Consider the following 16,207-nt stretch of genomic DNA (forward strand, 5'->3'; position numbering starts at 1 on the left):
AAGGTACAAGTCCTGCTGCATGATTTACCCTGTGTTTTCACAAATAGTACAAGCATTAATGCATGGAGTACAGCAGTTTTGTGCCGTCGTCAGATTTCTCTTTTTTTTTGTAAAATAACCGGTTCCGATTTCAACGGGAGCAGTGCCCTCGTTGATTGGGTGAAAAAGAAGAACTCCGTCAGACGCGCAGGGGCGGCGCGTGTGTGGAACTGATTCAGCCTGACAAATACATATGGGATGAGAGCTGGCTTGGCTTAAGATAATGCTATTCATGATTGGTTTAGATTCATTCATATTATTTTATTTTATTTTTTAATCTTTTTATTATGTATTTTTATTCCTTTAATTCTCATACATTGTATTGTATCAAAATGCTAGATCATGAAGTTGTGAAATCTCATAATGAATGGAGAGGTTAAAATATACGCATATTTGATTATTTTTGCAAGGATTTAATATAAATATATCAAATATTAACTACGTAATAAATTAATGTATATTTATATATATGAAATTATAGCGAGAAAATGTGTCAAAAGAAAGTAAGATAAACGAAAATTATTGAACAAGATCTATTATTTCTTAAAAACGATGCAAACTCTAAAAATAGGGTTAAAAGAATATTTGATACAATAGTTTTAATTTACTATTAGGTCGATTTTCAACCTATTAATATTGTATTCAGAAATAATATGTTATCTAAGATTTATATGGCGATAATAATATAACGAAATGATAATGACATAAATTGAACTGTTACTATTTGTTTTTATTTTTATTTAGTATGATAACACATAAATTTGAATTTGTTAAGAAATGAATGAAATATGACCCAAAAAATGAAATATAGCAATGCTCAAAAAAAAAATTATGTTTTGGAGATTATAATATTATTTTAATTTTATAGTAAGAGTAGAATAATAAATTTGAAATAATTAATTTTAAGATAAATTATTTCGTGATAATTTATTTCCAATCAAACGAGCCAACAAAGGCAGATAGGACATGTTATATTATGACATGGACAGTGGACACATTTATCCATTTGGCAAACAGTGATGTAAGAGTAAACTTTGAACTACACCTCTCGACCCTACAAGTTTTTATGTTTATCGAATGCTCCATCATTAAGTGTTTGTGTTTGGACCATCGATATAAAATTATATGTCAAAACATTGTTTAGATATATGATTTGAAATTATAAATTAAGAAAAATCATAATTTCTAAAAAAAAAGAAAGGATTTCAAATTTCAAATTTCATTCAAATGTGACCTTAACTCATAATTTTTATTTAAAAGAATATTGATGATTTAATTTTTTAACAAAAGACTCGAATGTGGTAATTAAGAAGAGATTATTTATATCGTGTAAAAAGATTATATTAAAAAAGAACTAATTATTATTATCGTTGATTAGTGAATTTTTTTATAAAATTTTGTGTATTTAAAGGTTTGTAATTACAGACATTTGTTTGTAAAAGAACATAAAGATATACAATTTATTAATGAGATTTCTTAGAATATTTCGATCTCTTGTTTATAAATTATACTTTACTCATATGGTAAGATTGAATTTGTTAAGTTTCTATATTAATGAAACAAATATAACTTACAAAATTTAAATTGCATGTTCAAATATAACTTGAGCTTTATATTAATTTAATTTTCATATCTTATGTGCAAACGGACAAATTAGCTACAAAGCTTCAGTTCACATTGAATGTTTATCGTAATTCAATAAATGCATAACATCTTCTCATGTACTGTTATATTTAAATTTAAAGTAATTAATATAAATTTGGCCTTAAATTATCACTTGTGTGTAATAAATAAATATAATTTAATGTAACACCGAACGTGAATAAAAAATATTCCTTTTTTGATCCCTGACATGGCCCTTTTCTTTTCTAAAACTTTTTGCGGTCGTGAAGCATGCCTATTAGGGCATAGATATCACGCTTCAATTTAAACATTTGGTTTGTTCGTGTGGTCTAAAATTAGACTTCATTAAATTATTTCAAGATTCAAATTAGTTAACAAAGTGCAACTCCCACTTATCTCAAACCATAACCTTTTTTTTCCCACTAGTATCCAGAACCATTCGGGAGTGACACTTCCAACAAAATTTTCTCTATACTCAAATACTCAAATCAAAACTTTACTAGTAGCAGAACCAAAAATTCAAGATCGTGATTAGTAACTCAAACTTTAAAAGTTATTTGAACCGTAACTTTGAAAGCTCACTTCTTTTAACACAATCATAATACATAAATGTACCATTTAATTTGACTTCAAACTTTGGGTGTGGGTGCACAAATAAATACTTACCGACAAACACATGTGTCTTATGTAACATAATACACATAAAACGTGAATTGCTCCAGGTAAGTTATCATACTCGACATTTATTTGCTATTGCTTGCAATTATAGTTGAATTTGAGGAAGTATTACCTTAAATAATCAACTAGCAAAAAAAAGAAAACATTCATTGGAATAACCTATAGCCAAAGTAAAGAAAATGATGTATTGAGTGCAAAAGGCGGGAAAAGAGGCTAAATATGAGGATAAGTAACTTGGAGAAGAAGACTTAGATTTAGCCCTTTCTTTATTTGCTTATGGCTCAGTTCATCATTGAACATTCACAACAACAACCCTCTAATCATCCACTCATGATTCACCCAAATTTTCTTAGTATATATGTACAAGAGGAACACACACTACACATCAAAGGGAAGAGCCTAACGGCATCCTCTCCTTGAATCCCGCATATGCTACAACTAGAAATTTAACCAGATTGGACTCGAGCTCGAGTAGAGATCGATCAGCTTGGTAGGGAGCGCTTTAACTCCTTAGTCGACCAAATGGAATACTGAACGCCTAAATTTAAATATAAAAAAAAAAAAAAAGAACTTGAGCAGATTACACCTCAACAGTACCTTTTGACTATTGATTGTTTTCTGTTGCTTTCTTTGAAAGCTCATTCAAAGCTTGTAGTTGAATTCATTTTGGGGTTACTTAGGCTGAGGGCATTCTTTTTGACAAACCCTTCAAGACCTCGTTCCCACATGATACTCCTCTAAGATGTGTCTTTTGTCTTCACAACATCACAATTTGCATTAGATTTCTCCTCTTCGTCGTCAGCTGTAAACTAAAAATAAATGAAAATGGAACATGGTTCAGTTCAAATAGCATCAGATCCTAACTCAACAATCACCAATTCGCCAACGCATTTGTTATCTCTTTAGCTTCATTGACACTTAGGTTTTAATGTTTTACACCAAAAATCCAACACCTTTTATAAGAAAATTGGCCATAGTTTGTTTCATAGTGATGATTGAGACATCTGGTCTAACTTTCCCAGTCCAAATCCACAAGTATCAACGGCAGATGCCATAATTTACCTACTTTCTTCTTTACATAAGACATAATTTCCTTCTTGTTGTTTCTTTGACTCATGGGAGATTTTCCATTCAGCCGCCCAAAAGATACCAAAGAAGACTAAAAAGTTGTGTCCAAATTTAACAATTAAATACTAATTCAATGGGGGGAACTTTTTCTTTAGGTTGTTAATTGTTATTCAAGACTTGTGAGCGTTAATGTGAGTATGCGACAAAGAAAGAAAGAATAAAATTTTCAAGATTTTCTACAATATCTAAGCATTGATTCATAGAATGTTTACAGAAAATGGTTACACATGACAGTTCACAATTACTAGTTTAAGAGAAGTTCACATAAAGTTAGTGAAAACATAACTATCTTCACATATTAAACAGCTCCAATTAACCTAATATGCTCAGCAATTTAAAATATCTAGTCTAGTAAGATTCTAAAAATGTCTCATCACCATAAAAGGGAAAAAAGAAACCACCTTGAAAAGATTCACCACTCAAATTGTTCATACTTCGAGTATGTTAAGCTGACTTTAGTCTAGTGATATTACTAGTAATACTTTCTAAAACACTATAACAGCCGTCAATCTCAAATCACCAAATCTACCAAGTAAATTCATCAAAACTCAACTGAAAAAAATCACAAAAAAGGAAAGAAGAAAACTTACCAAGAAAAAGAAGTTTTAGTCCTTAAAAATGACGGAATCCGCCATTTCCATCAACAATTTCAAGCTATCCGGAGAGAACTTTCTTGCAAACATGTAAGAATACGTTGAATTCGACTCTCTGAGCTTGTAAATCAGCTCAGGGGAAACTTCGGGTGGCTGATAAGTATGGGGATGTCCACCAACTGAGTCGGTCCAATTCACCCGAGTCAATGTGTGACGAGTACAGCCATTAGGATCCTCCATTGATAACAAAGTAGGAAAATAGTGTTCTTCAGGATAACAAGACTGGATTTTTACACAAGGCTTCTTAAATTTCCTCCATAGCTTACTATCCTTAATCACCATCAATGAATGCTTTCTTGTAATAACAAAAAACTGTGACCCAACTCGGAATTTATCAAAACTCACTTCTGGTTCCATCACATTTTCCCCTCTAGCATTATACCTATCTAATAATGAAGGAGATTCCGTAAGAATCTCTATATAACTAGGAAACTCCATCTTCCTAGATAATTTCTGGGTATCCAATAGAAAATTGTAAAAGTAATTAAACGAGTGCAAAGGTATACAATGCTGAGAGATAAGAGCAAAATAAGCATTATCTGGGTCATCAAGCAAAGCGTGAGCAAGAAGGCGGCGTGCGGCTGAGATAAGCGTCGGTGAGGAGCGCTGAGTTCTCTTCGCATGTATAAATCTATCCGCAAAAACACCCGTTGGAGGAGTAATTTTCACTGTAGGGTCAGCGTGAATGTAGATATTATACAGATGTGGATCAGACGCATTGAAGAACTTGTGCCACAAGGGTTCAAAATGTAAATCTGAATTCGTTAAAAAGAGAAAAGCGATTTTAGGGCGGCGTACGGTGGTGGAACCAAGACGGAATTTGTTGGAAGGGTGCTTCCGGGATGGTTTTTTGAGAAAAGTGGAATCGGCGGCGATGGCTTTGTGGAAAAGGGAAAGATCGTCGAGTTCATCAGGGAGAGAAATGGGTATTTGTCGTTGAGGAAGAATTGATGGGGCTAAGTAAAAGATGATTGGAATAGAGATAAGAAGTGTAAGAGATGGGATAAGGATGTAGTATTTGAACATGGTGAAGAAAAAGCACAAAAGGGGAAATGGGGAAGGGGACAATTTAGAGTGAAAGTACCATTGAAAGGAGCTTAAAATGGGGAGAAGAAGAAAGGGGGTTTAGGGATTAGGGTTTGTGGGAGAGATTACAGGTGAAGATGAAGAAGTGAGGATTTGGATTGAGATTTGAGAAGAGAGAGATGAAGGAGATAATGGTGAAATTGCTTTGCTTGAATGGAGTTGAGTAGAGAGGGGGGGTAGGTATAGGGGGTTGGGTGGGGGTGTAGTGTGGGGCCTTTCTTATTTATTTTCCGGTCATTTGACGTAATGGACTATATCACTTACACCAAGTTGATATTAGTAATAAATACTATGGTATATGGTCCATAGCTACTAATTTTAGTATAATATTTAATTTAATTATATAATTTTTATGATGATAATTCAAATTAGCCATTACATTTTTAATTTTTTTTTTATGTGTGAGAATGATTAAATTTATCCTAAACTTTGCTAAAAGGATTAAAATGTATTCCTTAAATATATTTTTTGAAATAAAATTATTTTTTTCACTTTCATTAGATAAAAGGGTATATCTAAGCTATTTATGAAATGGTAGAGGTATATCAAAAGAACAAATATACCTCTGAACTATCGTAAATGGTATGCAGATACCCTCCGTCATACTTTTGAGACATTGATGTCACTGTCGTCCAAATACTAGAACATATATACCTTAATACTAACGGACATCCACGTGTCATAATCTTATCTACCGATCCAACATTTATTAATTATTGAATGGACGGATAAGATTGTGTCATGTGTTCCTATTTTAGTCTTCCTACTTTAACTTGTTAAGCATTGAAATACGAAAAATTTAAATTTAATTGAAATTTAATACGAATATAGAACACCGAATGAATTTTTTTTTAAAAATGAAACTAACACAAATAAAACAACACAATAAATGAAATTTTATATAACTTGTCTTAATTATCGTACATTTGTGACTTAGTTCTCGTTGTTGTAAAACGTAACGTAAAAAAAAATTAAAATTAAAAAACAGTTAAAGAATTCAATAAAACAGTAATTCTTTTAATTTGTCGGAATAAAAACATACTGGTAGTATGTAATTACTTCTTTAGTATTGTGCTGATTGAAATTAAGAAATACTTAAAATTGGACAAGATCCTGCAGCATGGTTTGATATTATATTTGATCAATTAGAGAGTATAAATCAGGAATAACGCATCATTACATGCTATTATTATTTTAATCCATGGCAATTAAATTTCCATTTCCATGTCTTGTAATGTATGTGATGACAAACTTAATTAATATAGTATTAGGTCATCCAATAAGCAATCTTAAGTTGCTTAATGTTAATTATCATAAATTAAAGATGTTTCATTGACATAACCTAATCCTATATAAAGATTAGTGCAAACGCCACGGGTTTACCCTTATCTAACCAAAACCCACCAACCCTAATCCCCTATTAAAAGAAATAGAGATGCCAAACTATGTGTATCACCTATATAAGTCCTATGATTTTTTTAAATTGATGATTATGATTGAGTGATAAATATTTCTTCGCCTTTAATTAGAGTCTCGTGTTCGAATATTGAATATAAAATTATATTTCATAAGAAACGTTTTATTTTTAAAATTATTATTATTTTGACAAAATTCACGATTAATTGAATCTGAACGAAAATTTATTAAAATATACTCTTAGCTACATTCTTATCCTTTTTATTATTTTATAAATTTTTTGTTTGGTTAGAATGGGGCTAACAAAAGTGAGCAAGGCAAAAGTAAAAGAAGGATGCTCTATTATGAAATTAGAACCCTACAATTTAAGCTAAAGAGTGCTATTAAAATCCCAACAAACCCATTAATTTCTCTTTCAACTAAACAAATTCTTAGCTTTTACTTTTGGTTTATTATTAAGTAAAATAAAATAAAACTTATGATGTAACGTTTTGAAAATAAATCTACATTTAAAGTTGTTTAGGTCTCCCAACCACCCTTTCCAAAATACAAAAATAAAGATAGGTGACTAATGTATGCATCTGCATTTTGTTTTTTCAAAACATTTATGCAGTTGATTGAGACATATCACTACCCGCTCCAATATTTGTTTGAGAAAAGAGAAAGCGGGGACGCCATCGGATATAATATTGAGGAACTTATAAAATAAAAAAAACGTAAATTAACCTAAGATAGATTTAACTCATTCTCCTTTTTACTGCAAATTAGAGTCAATTTCCTAAATGGTCACCCAAGTTTAGGGAATTGCCTTGAAATATCATTTATGTTTCATTTAGGACCAAAATATCACTCAACTATCACTATTTTCCTCCAAATATACTTGACACTCCAAAAGCCTCACTCTCTCCTAGTTGGCATGACATGTCATTAAAGTTTTTTTTAATAATAAACTAATTAAATTCATTAAACCCATTTAACTAAAATAATGATCATATTTTAAAAAAAAGAAGATATATTGGTTTATTAAGAATAAATTTTCATACTTAAGAATCTTTTATCATAATTTATTTTTTTATGCAATGAAGAATAGTTTTTTTAAAACTTACCATAATGTCATCAATTTTGAAAAATTATAAACAGATATATTCAAAAAATATTGATATATAAATCACTTATGAATGTCAACTTACATCAATTACTCATATATTATATAATGGATCAATAATATTAAAGGTCAATTAACTATTAAAAAATAATTAGTTGGGTGCTTTGAAGCCCATATATACTTACAATATCTTTTTTTTAAAAAAGAAAATAGAAAGTGAATAATATTTATATTAGAAAATAAAATTTTGATCGTTATTTATCAGTATATTAATCTCATATAATATGTATATAATTGAAATAAAATAGGCAATTCAATTAATTATTACTTGTATTTCATGAATTTGGGATGAAATAAGAATATATATTGGTGTTTAATTGTATGAGAAATTAAAATATAATATAATATAGAATAAAAGAATAAAAAAATATTAAATAATAATTTTCTCTTTCATACCAATTTTCTTGTCAACCTTACAAATTTATTTGAATACTTTTATGAAAAAAATTGCTTAAAATTTTCAAATAATTTACCTAGTAATTTTAAAAATTACTAGGTAATAATTGCACATAGAGGTTTTTCATTGAATTTTGTTTGGTAAAAATATATACATGAATTATATTTTTTAATTCTTTTTTATAATCTTCATAAATTCTCATGTAATTTATATATTTGTTTTGTAGAGACATAAGTTTGATGAATTGAATAGGTCTATTATTTTTTAAAATGATGATTTAATGACATGACGTATCAACTAGAATAGAAGGAGACTTTTGAGGTATTTAGTATTATTTTTTTTGGATAAAAAATATAATATCATTCACTTTCTATTTTTTCAACAAAAAAAATATTGTAAGCATGAATTTCAAAATACACAATTAATATTATTGTAATTGTTAATTGACCTTTAATATTATTGATCCATTATATAATATATGATTAATTGATGTAAGTTGACATTCATAAGTGATTTATATATCAATATTTTTTGAATATATGTGTTTAAAATTATTCAAAATTGATGACATTATGGTAAGTTTTTTTAAAAAAAACTATTCTTCATCGCATAAAAAAATAAAAAATTAATTATGATAAAAGATTCTTAAGTATAAAAATTTATTCTTAATAAACTAATATATCTTTTTTTTTAAATAATATGATCATTATTTTAGTTAAATGGGTTTAATGAATTTAATTAGTTTATTATTAAGAAAAAGACTTTAATGTCATGTCATGTCAACTAGGAGATAGTGAGGTTTTTGAAGTGTCAAGTATATTTGGAGGAAAATAGTGATAGTCAAGTGATATTTTGGTCCTAAATGAAACATAAATGATATTTCAAAGCAATTCCCTAAACTTGGGTGACCATTTAGGGAATTGACTCCTGCAAATTATGAGAGTCCGGAGTTAAAAGGACAAAAAAAAATTGTCAAAAATTCCAAAATGGCACATCAATTTTTTTTAAAATCAAAAGGGCAAAATCGCTCATGACGAAGCGATTTCCCTCTGACACAATGAATAGCAGCAATTTTGTCCAAAAACTTTTCTTCTTTTTTTTTTTAATTAAAAATCGCTGCCACAACAGCGATTTTAAGTCGATTTTTTTTTCCTTACACATCGTTGTAGGGGCAGCGTTTTTCATGCCTAGTGCTATTATTTTCATGCCTATTGTTAATTATTAATAATATAAAAATGCCTATTGTAGTTTTTTTTTTTTTTAACGGCCAACGTCAATTTTTGTCAGAAAAAAATTGCTCCTGACGGAGCGATTTTGTCCTTTTGGTTAATTTTTTTTTGATATGCCGTTTTAATTTTTTGAAAGAAAAAAATTGTCCTTTTGACTCCAATTGCCTTTTTAGATCATCATTTAGGTCTCTCACCTAAGTAGTGGTAGTTTATCACATATAATCTCTTTAGTTTTATAAGATAAGAATAAGATATATATATATATATATAAAAAAAATCTTCAAAAGTAATCACATTAGTCCGCAATCAGTGGAGGACTAAAAAGAAATATGTAATAATTTAGGGAAGTCCCTAAAAAACCTTATTTTGTAACAAGTCTCTCCTTCCATCTATAAAATGAGAGCATTGAAGCTTAGACTATCTTTTCCTTTTCTTAGAAATGTTTAAGTGTGAGTGTGAGTAAAAACTTCTCCCGTCAGGGAAAAGTATTTCTCTTATATGTTGTGAGATAAATATAATATAGTATAGTGTGATATGTAAAAATTATAATATGCAATAAAAAAGTTGGTTTTTATATCTCTCTTCTTGAAATTCCATAAATAGTCTCAAATGAAGGTTGCGATCTTTAGCCCTAAGGAGGAACAGTAAGAAGTAGTCAAAAGACTGAGGTCATTAGGGTGAAATACTGTTCATAGCCTGAAAGGAGAGCTACTGCGGTGATGATAAGAATTGTTCATCGATCAAAAAAAAGGAAGGCATACACTCACGCTTTATTATTACATATTATAAAGTTTTACATACAAACTATATTATATTACGTTCATATCTAAACTTAGAAAGAAATATTTAGTACCTATAGAGAATTTAAAATTATTTGAAAATTGTTAAAATTATACAGAAAAGCAGCTTTTTATTCATGTTATACAACTTCATATTTCTATTCATGCTACTGGCATAAATAAACATGAAAAATATTCAACAACATGTGCATAGAATAAGAAGGAGAGCCTGGAGGCATAAAAAGGCTTTACATCATTTTGATAAAGCAATACCAGAAATGAAACATCTGCATGCTAGCTTAAGATATACAACAATTATATTTGCAATACATGAAATGAAAATGCATAGAATACAAGAGTATTCTGAATACAAAAATGCTCAGTCAATCTTAAAGAAATGCGTATTATTTACTGCATAAAATCTGCAACACTGTTTATAAAAACAACACACATATAATGGTATCAGAGCCAAGGAACTAATGGAAGAACTAGATTTTAATCTAGATAAACCTCTATGGTATATAGAAGAAAAAACCTTAGTATCAATACTACAGGTAATTAAAACTTTAAATGATGATTTAAGGAGAAAAATCATAACTATTATTACATTAAAAAAATCTGAGGAAGACTTTTTTATGTATGAAATAAATTACAATTATCCTGAAGTAATTATAAATGATATGAATACATCTGATTATTACTTTTCAGAATAATTAAAATGAGTATTAGAGAAGTCTTAGAATTATTAAAAGACTTAATGGAAAGCCATAAACAAATAGCTTTAAGGCTAAAATTGATAGAAATGGAGATTATTTCTCTTAAAGAAAATATTCCTGGAAGAATTACTAATGTAATTGAAAAACAGAAAATTTTGATAAAAAGGTAAGTCAAAAATACATAAATAAATTACTAGCAAAAAAATTTGCAAGTACAACTACCTACCAAAAAGAAAGTATGGATGAAATATTAATCCAAAAGTTTCTAGAAAAACAAAAAATTGATAAAGAAGAGGTTCTAGAAGAAGATCTAGAAGAAAAAGAAAAACTAGAAATAGCAAAAGACAAATCATTAGAATGAATGAACTAGACGAACTAGTTTATGCAATGGAAGATCTACATCTTTCAGAAGCTGAATTAAATGTATTTATGAATAAAGGCGAAACAGGAGGACCCCAAGGAAAATTTGAAGAAGGAGATGGATCCAAATTCATTAAAGAAGAATGACAAGAAGAGCCTGAAAAGAAAGACAAACTTTTTGCAGATAAAGCAAAAAAGAACAAAGATTTTATAAAACAATATCATAATGATGATAAATCCAGGTTCATGCCTAATAGACTTTCAACAGGAGATATTAGAACTCAATTCCTAGATCTAGATTGTAAAAGAGATCCGAAAACAATCCTAGATTTATGGTCTCAAAACATATTGCTATATTTTCTGCTAGGAAAAGGAGTAGATTATACAAACGAAGAAAAATATATAATAATATATATATCACTCTATCTATTGTAGTGAGTATGCCACTGTTGTTATTTAAAATTTAAGAAGTTAGATAAATATATATATATATATATTTTTTTTTTTAAATACTCTTCTAAATAATGTTAAATTTGAGTATAGTTGCTCATATATTTATCAATTTTACATATAAAATATTAGATGGTCATCTAAAATATTTGTAACATGCTGTTATAATTTACTTAAAAAGAAATTTGACTTGTATCGAAAGATCGATAGGTTATCAGAGAAACAAAAAGAAAGTTTTTTATCAAATAGTAAATTAATAAATAAGGTCAAAATGATAAAAATAAATATTATTTTGTTTCTCCTGTATATTTAATATATATATATATTTACAATCTATTATAAAATTATTTTTGTTATTAAAAGTAACTAAATAAAATAATATAATTAAATTTAAAATTCTAAAATATAACTAATAAAAACAATTCAATTAAATAATCTATAATAAAGAAGTATTGATAAGGTTTGCATACACTTCATTGTGTCAAAAACAATCTCTTGAGAGAAGGTTTACTAAGTACAATCTATCATATCAGAAATTACGAAGTAGGGCAAGATTGGGACACTTTATCAAACTTGATATTTTAATTTATCTGTCTTTTTTTTTTAGGAAAAATTATGTGGTTAAGCAAATTTATATTACTTAATTAGTCATCATAGCTATAGTTTGCTATAATTATCACTCGCGACTACCATTGAGTGTTAATTATGTGGGTTGGGTTTGAGTTTGTATAATTCACAACTAACAATTCTTTGATTGATTTGTATTTGTATATGACAGTGTTTTCCTTTCGTTTTTCAGTTCTATCACCAAATACATTCAATCGTTTTTGTATAACTTTTTAAAGTTAGATTTTGTATAATATAATTTGTATAACTATTTAAAGTTCAGATGTTTGTATTTGTATAAATTTATTATTTTGAGTTTTATCATATTTGTATAATTTCAAAATTTGTATTACTCAATCGTATAAATACATGCAAATCATACAAACGTACCTGTATATTATACAAACAAGGTAAAAAAATTATTGCCCTCTCTCACTCGCCTCTCTCCTCCCTCTCCCAATCTCGTTCGATCTCTCATTCTCGCTTGCCTCTCTCCTTCCCTAACCTGTAGCATGAATAGTAATTAGCAAGCTATAGCTATAGAGCCTCTTTAAATTATTCTGAATAGGTATATGCGAAAAATTCCTTATTTTTATATCAATTTTTTAAAAAAACATTTCTTTTTGTAATTGATAATTTTTTAGTTTCAATTTCTTTTAACATGATATATTTAAGACCACAAAATAATATTTCAATACATGACCTACTTTTAGTTTTAAAATGTAGTAGTAATATTTTTTTTTTGATTTTCTTGAATTTGATGCCAAACAATTCAAAACCTGCTGCCTAAAAACCATTTCGTCTATATTGAGCAAAACTTAACTCAAGGATAAATTCTGGTTATCTTCTCTTCCTTTCCCCTTTCATGAAATGCCGTCGCTGTCGTCCGGTCACGTCAGCGGCGGATTCTCCGCCGCCACTGTCAGTTCTCCGTTTCCCCTGTCATGTTTAGTCTTCTCCATTGTTCATTCTTCACCTTTTTCTCACATCCCATTTTTGTGAAACTTGTGATATCATCTTCCCATGCCAAAATCCCCCCCACAACCCAATGCTTCGACCTCGGGAAGAAAAGGTGATTCGGCTCGCAAAATGGGTCGACCCAGATTTCCTATTTCCTCCCCTATAAATCCGAGCAACAATGAAAGCCAGAATACAAAGAGTGAACTACGGTAAGAAGTATGTTTCCTTTCATTTTTGTTGCTCATTTGTATTCTCCATTTTCTTCATATATTGTTTACAGTGTGTATATGAGATTTCCTTATTTCAAGTACTGAGTTTTCCCTCTTTTTTTTGTCTATTGTTTTGTAGATTGAGCTAATCTTTTTAGGTTTACAAGTATGAGATTTAGGCAGAGAAAGAAAGTGAACAACAAAATGGTGACACCAGTGGAGCATGTATCTATCCCTCATGACCTCCCTGAGTTCTTTAAGATTTTTCACCCTGAAATATGCTACCCCCAACTGGTAAGCTCTTCTTTCCCTTCTGCAAATTTTGGGGAAAAAAGACTAATGATTCATGTAATAATGTCAAAGTTTTCATGTATAAAGAGAATCAGTCTTGCAGGAATTTGTTATGTTCTGTCCCAGTAACAATGAGCCTTTCATACTTAACTACTTATTTGAGTGATTGAATCTTTGGGATATGCTTTTGGAGAAATAACTAACAAAGGACTTTTTTTCCCTTTCTAAAATGCTGATCTTTCGGGATGATAGGCATTAGTGCATTTGGTTGTATTCCGTGGTGGAACTAGGATTTTCACTAATTGGGTTCAAAATATGAAAAGTAAACACACAAAGAAGCCAAAGGATTCAACTTGTACTATATATACATAAAAAAATAATTTTAACCATGTATAAATAATGTAAGTTCCCATGGAAGGGGTTCATCCCTTGGCTCTACCTGGCTGTCTGCTGTTGTATTAAGATAATTTGGATGAAATTAAGGAGCATTCCACTAGTTGAACTTTACTTACTCCAACTTTCCGTCTGTTCTTAATCTCTTATACTGTATGTAAGAGAGAAATCTATATCATGCAGCTATGTTCTCTTATAGTTTTTGGTTCTTGTTTGCATGTTCACAGTTCATAATGGATCCTTTAAGATGATTGAGGTATATCAAGTTTTAATTGAAAGCGTTGATGAAAGTAATGTTCAAAACTTGCAAATAAGTATCTCGTTTTTAGACCGGTGTTTATTATCCTACTAAGCAATGTATATTCGTATAGTTGTGTAGAAATTACACTTTATGCATCTGCAAAGGGAATGTCAATTTGATACTTCCTTACTGACTTAAGAGTGGACGAATGGAAATAATAAATGATCTAATGGTGGTTAAGGTTCTAGATTTAGAAGACTATATTGGACATAATCTGGCCATCCAATATAGAAATTAGCACTGGACTAAGAATTTCAATTTGTGTTAAAAGCTTTTCTGTCTTATTGTATTGTTTATATTGCAACAACTTTATTTCACCGGAAATTAAGCGAAGTTTTGTGTCTCCGTCTCTTAGAGAATTCCACCTGCATTTATCAAGTTTTTCAATGGAGATATTCCTTCGATATGTGTGCTTGAAGATCTTGCTGCGAGAACATGGAAGGTGGTTGTAGAAAGGAACGACGGTGATTTCTTTTTCATGGAAAGTTGGCCAGACTTTGTGTTGGATAATAATTTGGAATATGGAGATTTTCTAACATTTTCATATCCTGGAAACTCGAAGTTTTATGTTAAGATATATGGGAAAAACGGTTGCCTAAAGCAGGATGTAACAGCTCTCAAAGAGCCTGAGCTGCTTCCATTGGTTGAAGAAAATGCACGGGGTAAGTTTCTTTGGAGATCTTCAATTTGTAGCTAGTTTGATTCCAACACATTTGTCTCCACTTACAAAGTTTGGAACTGATGCAGGAAAAAGCATTGTAGCTGAGCCTGCTGATCAAACAGATAATGAGTCAGGAGACATGGCTGCTTCAGTCACTTCATTTGAAATTGTCATTAAGGCATCCCACTTGAACAGAGCACGCTTGGTAAGTTTATTAGTCACAAAATATTTTGCGTATGCATAAATCATTAAACACAACCTATTCTCGAAAATGTCATTAATCAAAACAGCTCTACCGTCGAAAAGGCAAACAATATTGAGCTTTCCAAGGAAATGCTGTTAGCAATTTCAAGCCAGTTTTGCACTGTTAACAGTCTAAGTGGGTGTTTTGCCATAAAAACCAAATATTTTCCGGAAAAAAGTGAAAATTTCTCATGGCTAAATGTGTCCTAACTATCTGCCAATCACTAAAATCTCTTCTAAGCTGAATGTTCCAACCTCTTAACATCCCATCAGTCCTCAGTAACACTATTAACTTTTGTATGGTTGTTACTGAAGATGTAATTGTTTGATATATGATATGCAGAAGATGATAACAGGGCATTTTACTATTGTATAGCTGTTACTTTGTGTGCTTCACAATAACATCAGCTATTGTAAATCGTAGTGGCCCAATGGTATTGCTTGAATAAATTAAATATACTTTGATGGGAAATTGTCTTCTACTTGATGTAGACCTTTTATTTGTTACTAATCACTAGATTATTAAATATATACTATATTGTGTCTGAACATGTTTTTGAATGTATATACTTGTGCAGAATTTGCCAGCTCCATTTGGCAATTGTTACTTGAAGAGGAAGCAGCGACCACTTTTGGCTACTCTTCGAACTGATAGTGGTAGCTGGACGATTGTTCCTCAATATTATGATAGATTGGAACTTCGGGAAGGGATGCAGAAATTTATAGACGACAATGCTTTACGCGTAAATGATGTTTGCCGATTTAAGCTGATTGATGATGAGAAGTTAATACTGAAAGTTCGCATTAAGCGACAGCCCAAGTAA

The 16,207-nt window shown here is 29.9% G+C and overlaps 2 protein-coding genes across 3 annotated transcripts; one reads left to right on the forward strand and one right to left on the reverse strand.

Annotated features, from left to right (window-relative positions):
• Window positions 1-2,567: 2,567 nt before the first annotated feature.
• LOC125807450 (glycosyltransferase BC10-like) lies at window positions 2,568-5,347 on the reverse strand. Its single transcript, XM_049487169.1, has 2 exons — window positions 4,059-5,347; window positions 2,568-3,142 (listed from the first exon to the last, which is right to left on the reverse strand). The coding sequence occupies exon 1, from the start codon at window positions 5,145-5,147 to the stop codon at window positions 4,074-4,076; it is 1,074 nt and encodes a 357-aa protein (XP_049343126.1). The 5' UTR covers window positions 5,148-5,347; the 3' UTR covers window positions 2,568-3,142; window positions 4,059-4,073.
• A 7,797-nt stretch (window positions 5,348-13,144) lies between these two features.
• Window positions 13,145-16,207, forward strand: LOC125807456 (putative B3 domain-containing protein At5g66980). Of its 2 annotated transcripts, none has more exons than XM_049487176.1 (5): window positions 13,145-13,501; window positions 13,634-13,788; window positions 14,835-15,141; window positions 15,227-15,345; window positions 15,962-16,207. In XM_049487176.1, the coding sequence occupies exons 2-5, from the start codon at window positions 13,663-13,665 to the stop codon at window positions 16,205-16,207; spliced, it is 798 nt and encodes a 265-aa protein (XP_049343133.1). In that variant the 5' UTR covers window positions 13,145-13,501; window positions 13,634-13,662. The 2 variants fall into 2 exon arrangements, with proteins under 2 accessions (XP_049343133.1, XP_049343134.1); XM_049487177.1 differs by having other exon boundaries at window positions 13,447-13,494.

This window comes from Solanum verrucosum, unplaced genomic scaffold (genome assembly GCF_900185275.1).
Source record: "Solanum verrucosum unplaced genomic scaffold, falcon-dt-bn FXZP01000183.1, whole genome shotgun sequence".
Taxonomy (NCBI): domain Eukaryota; kingdom Viridiplantae; phylum Streptophyta; class Magnoliopsida; order Solanales; family Solanaceae; genus Solanum; species Solanum verrucosum.

Bases quoted from the DNA above. Each gene is read 5' to 3' on its own strand.
- LOC125807450 (XM_049487169.1), bottom strand. From the start codon at position 5,147: ATGTTCAAATACTACATCCTTATCCCATCTCTTACACTTCTTATCTCT.
- LOC125807456 (XM_049487176.1), top strand. From the start codon at position 13,663: ATGAGATTTAGGCAGAGAAAGAAAGTGAACAACAAAATGGTGACACCA. The intron at 15,142-15,226 runs GTAAGTTTCTTT...GAACTGATGCAG, and splicing joins GGTTGAAGAAAATGCACGGG to GAAAAAGCATTGTAGCTGAG. The intron at 15,346-15,961 runs GTAAGTTTATTA...ATACTTGTGCAG, and splicing joins ACTTGAACAGAGCACGCTTG to AATTTGCCAGCTCCATTTGG.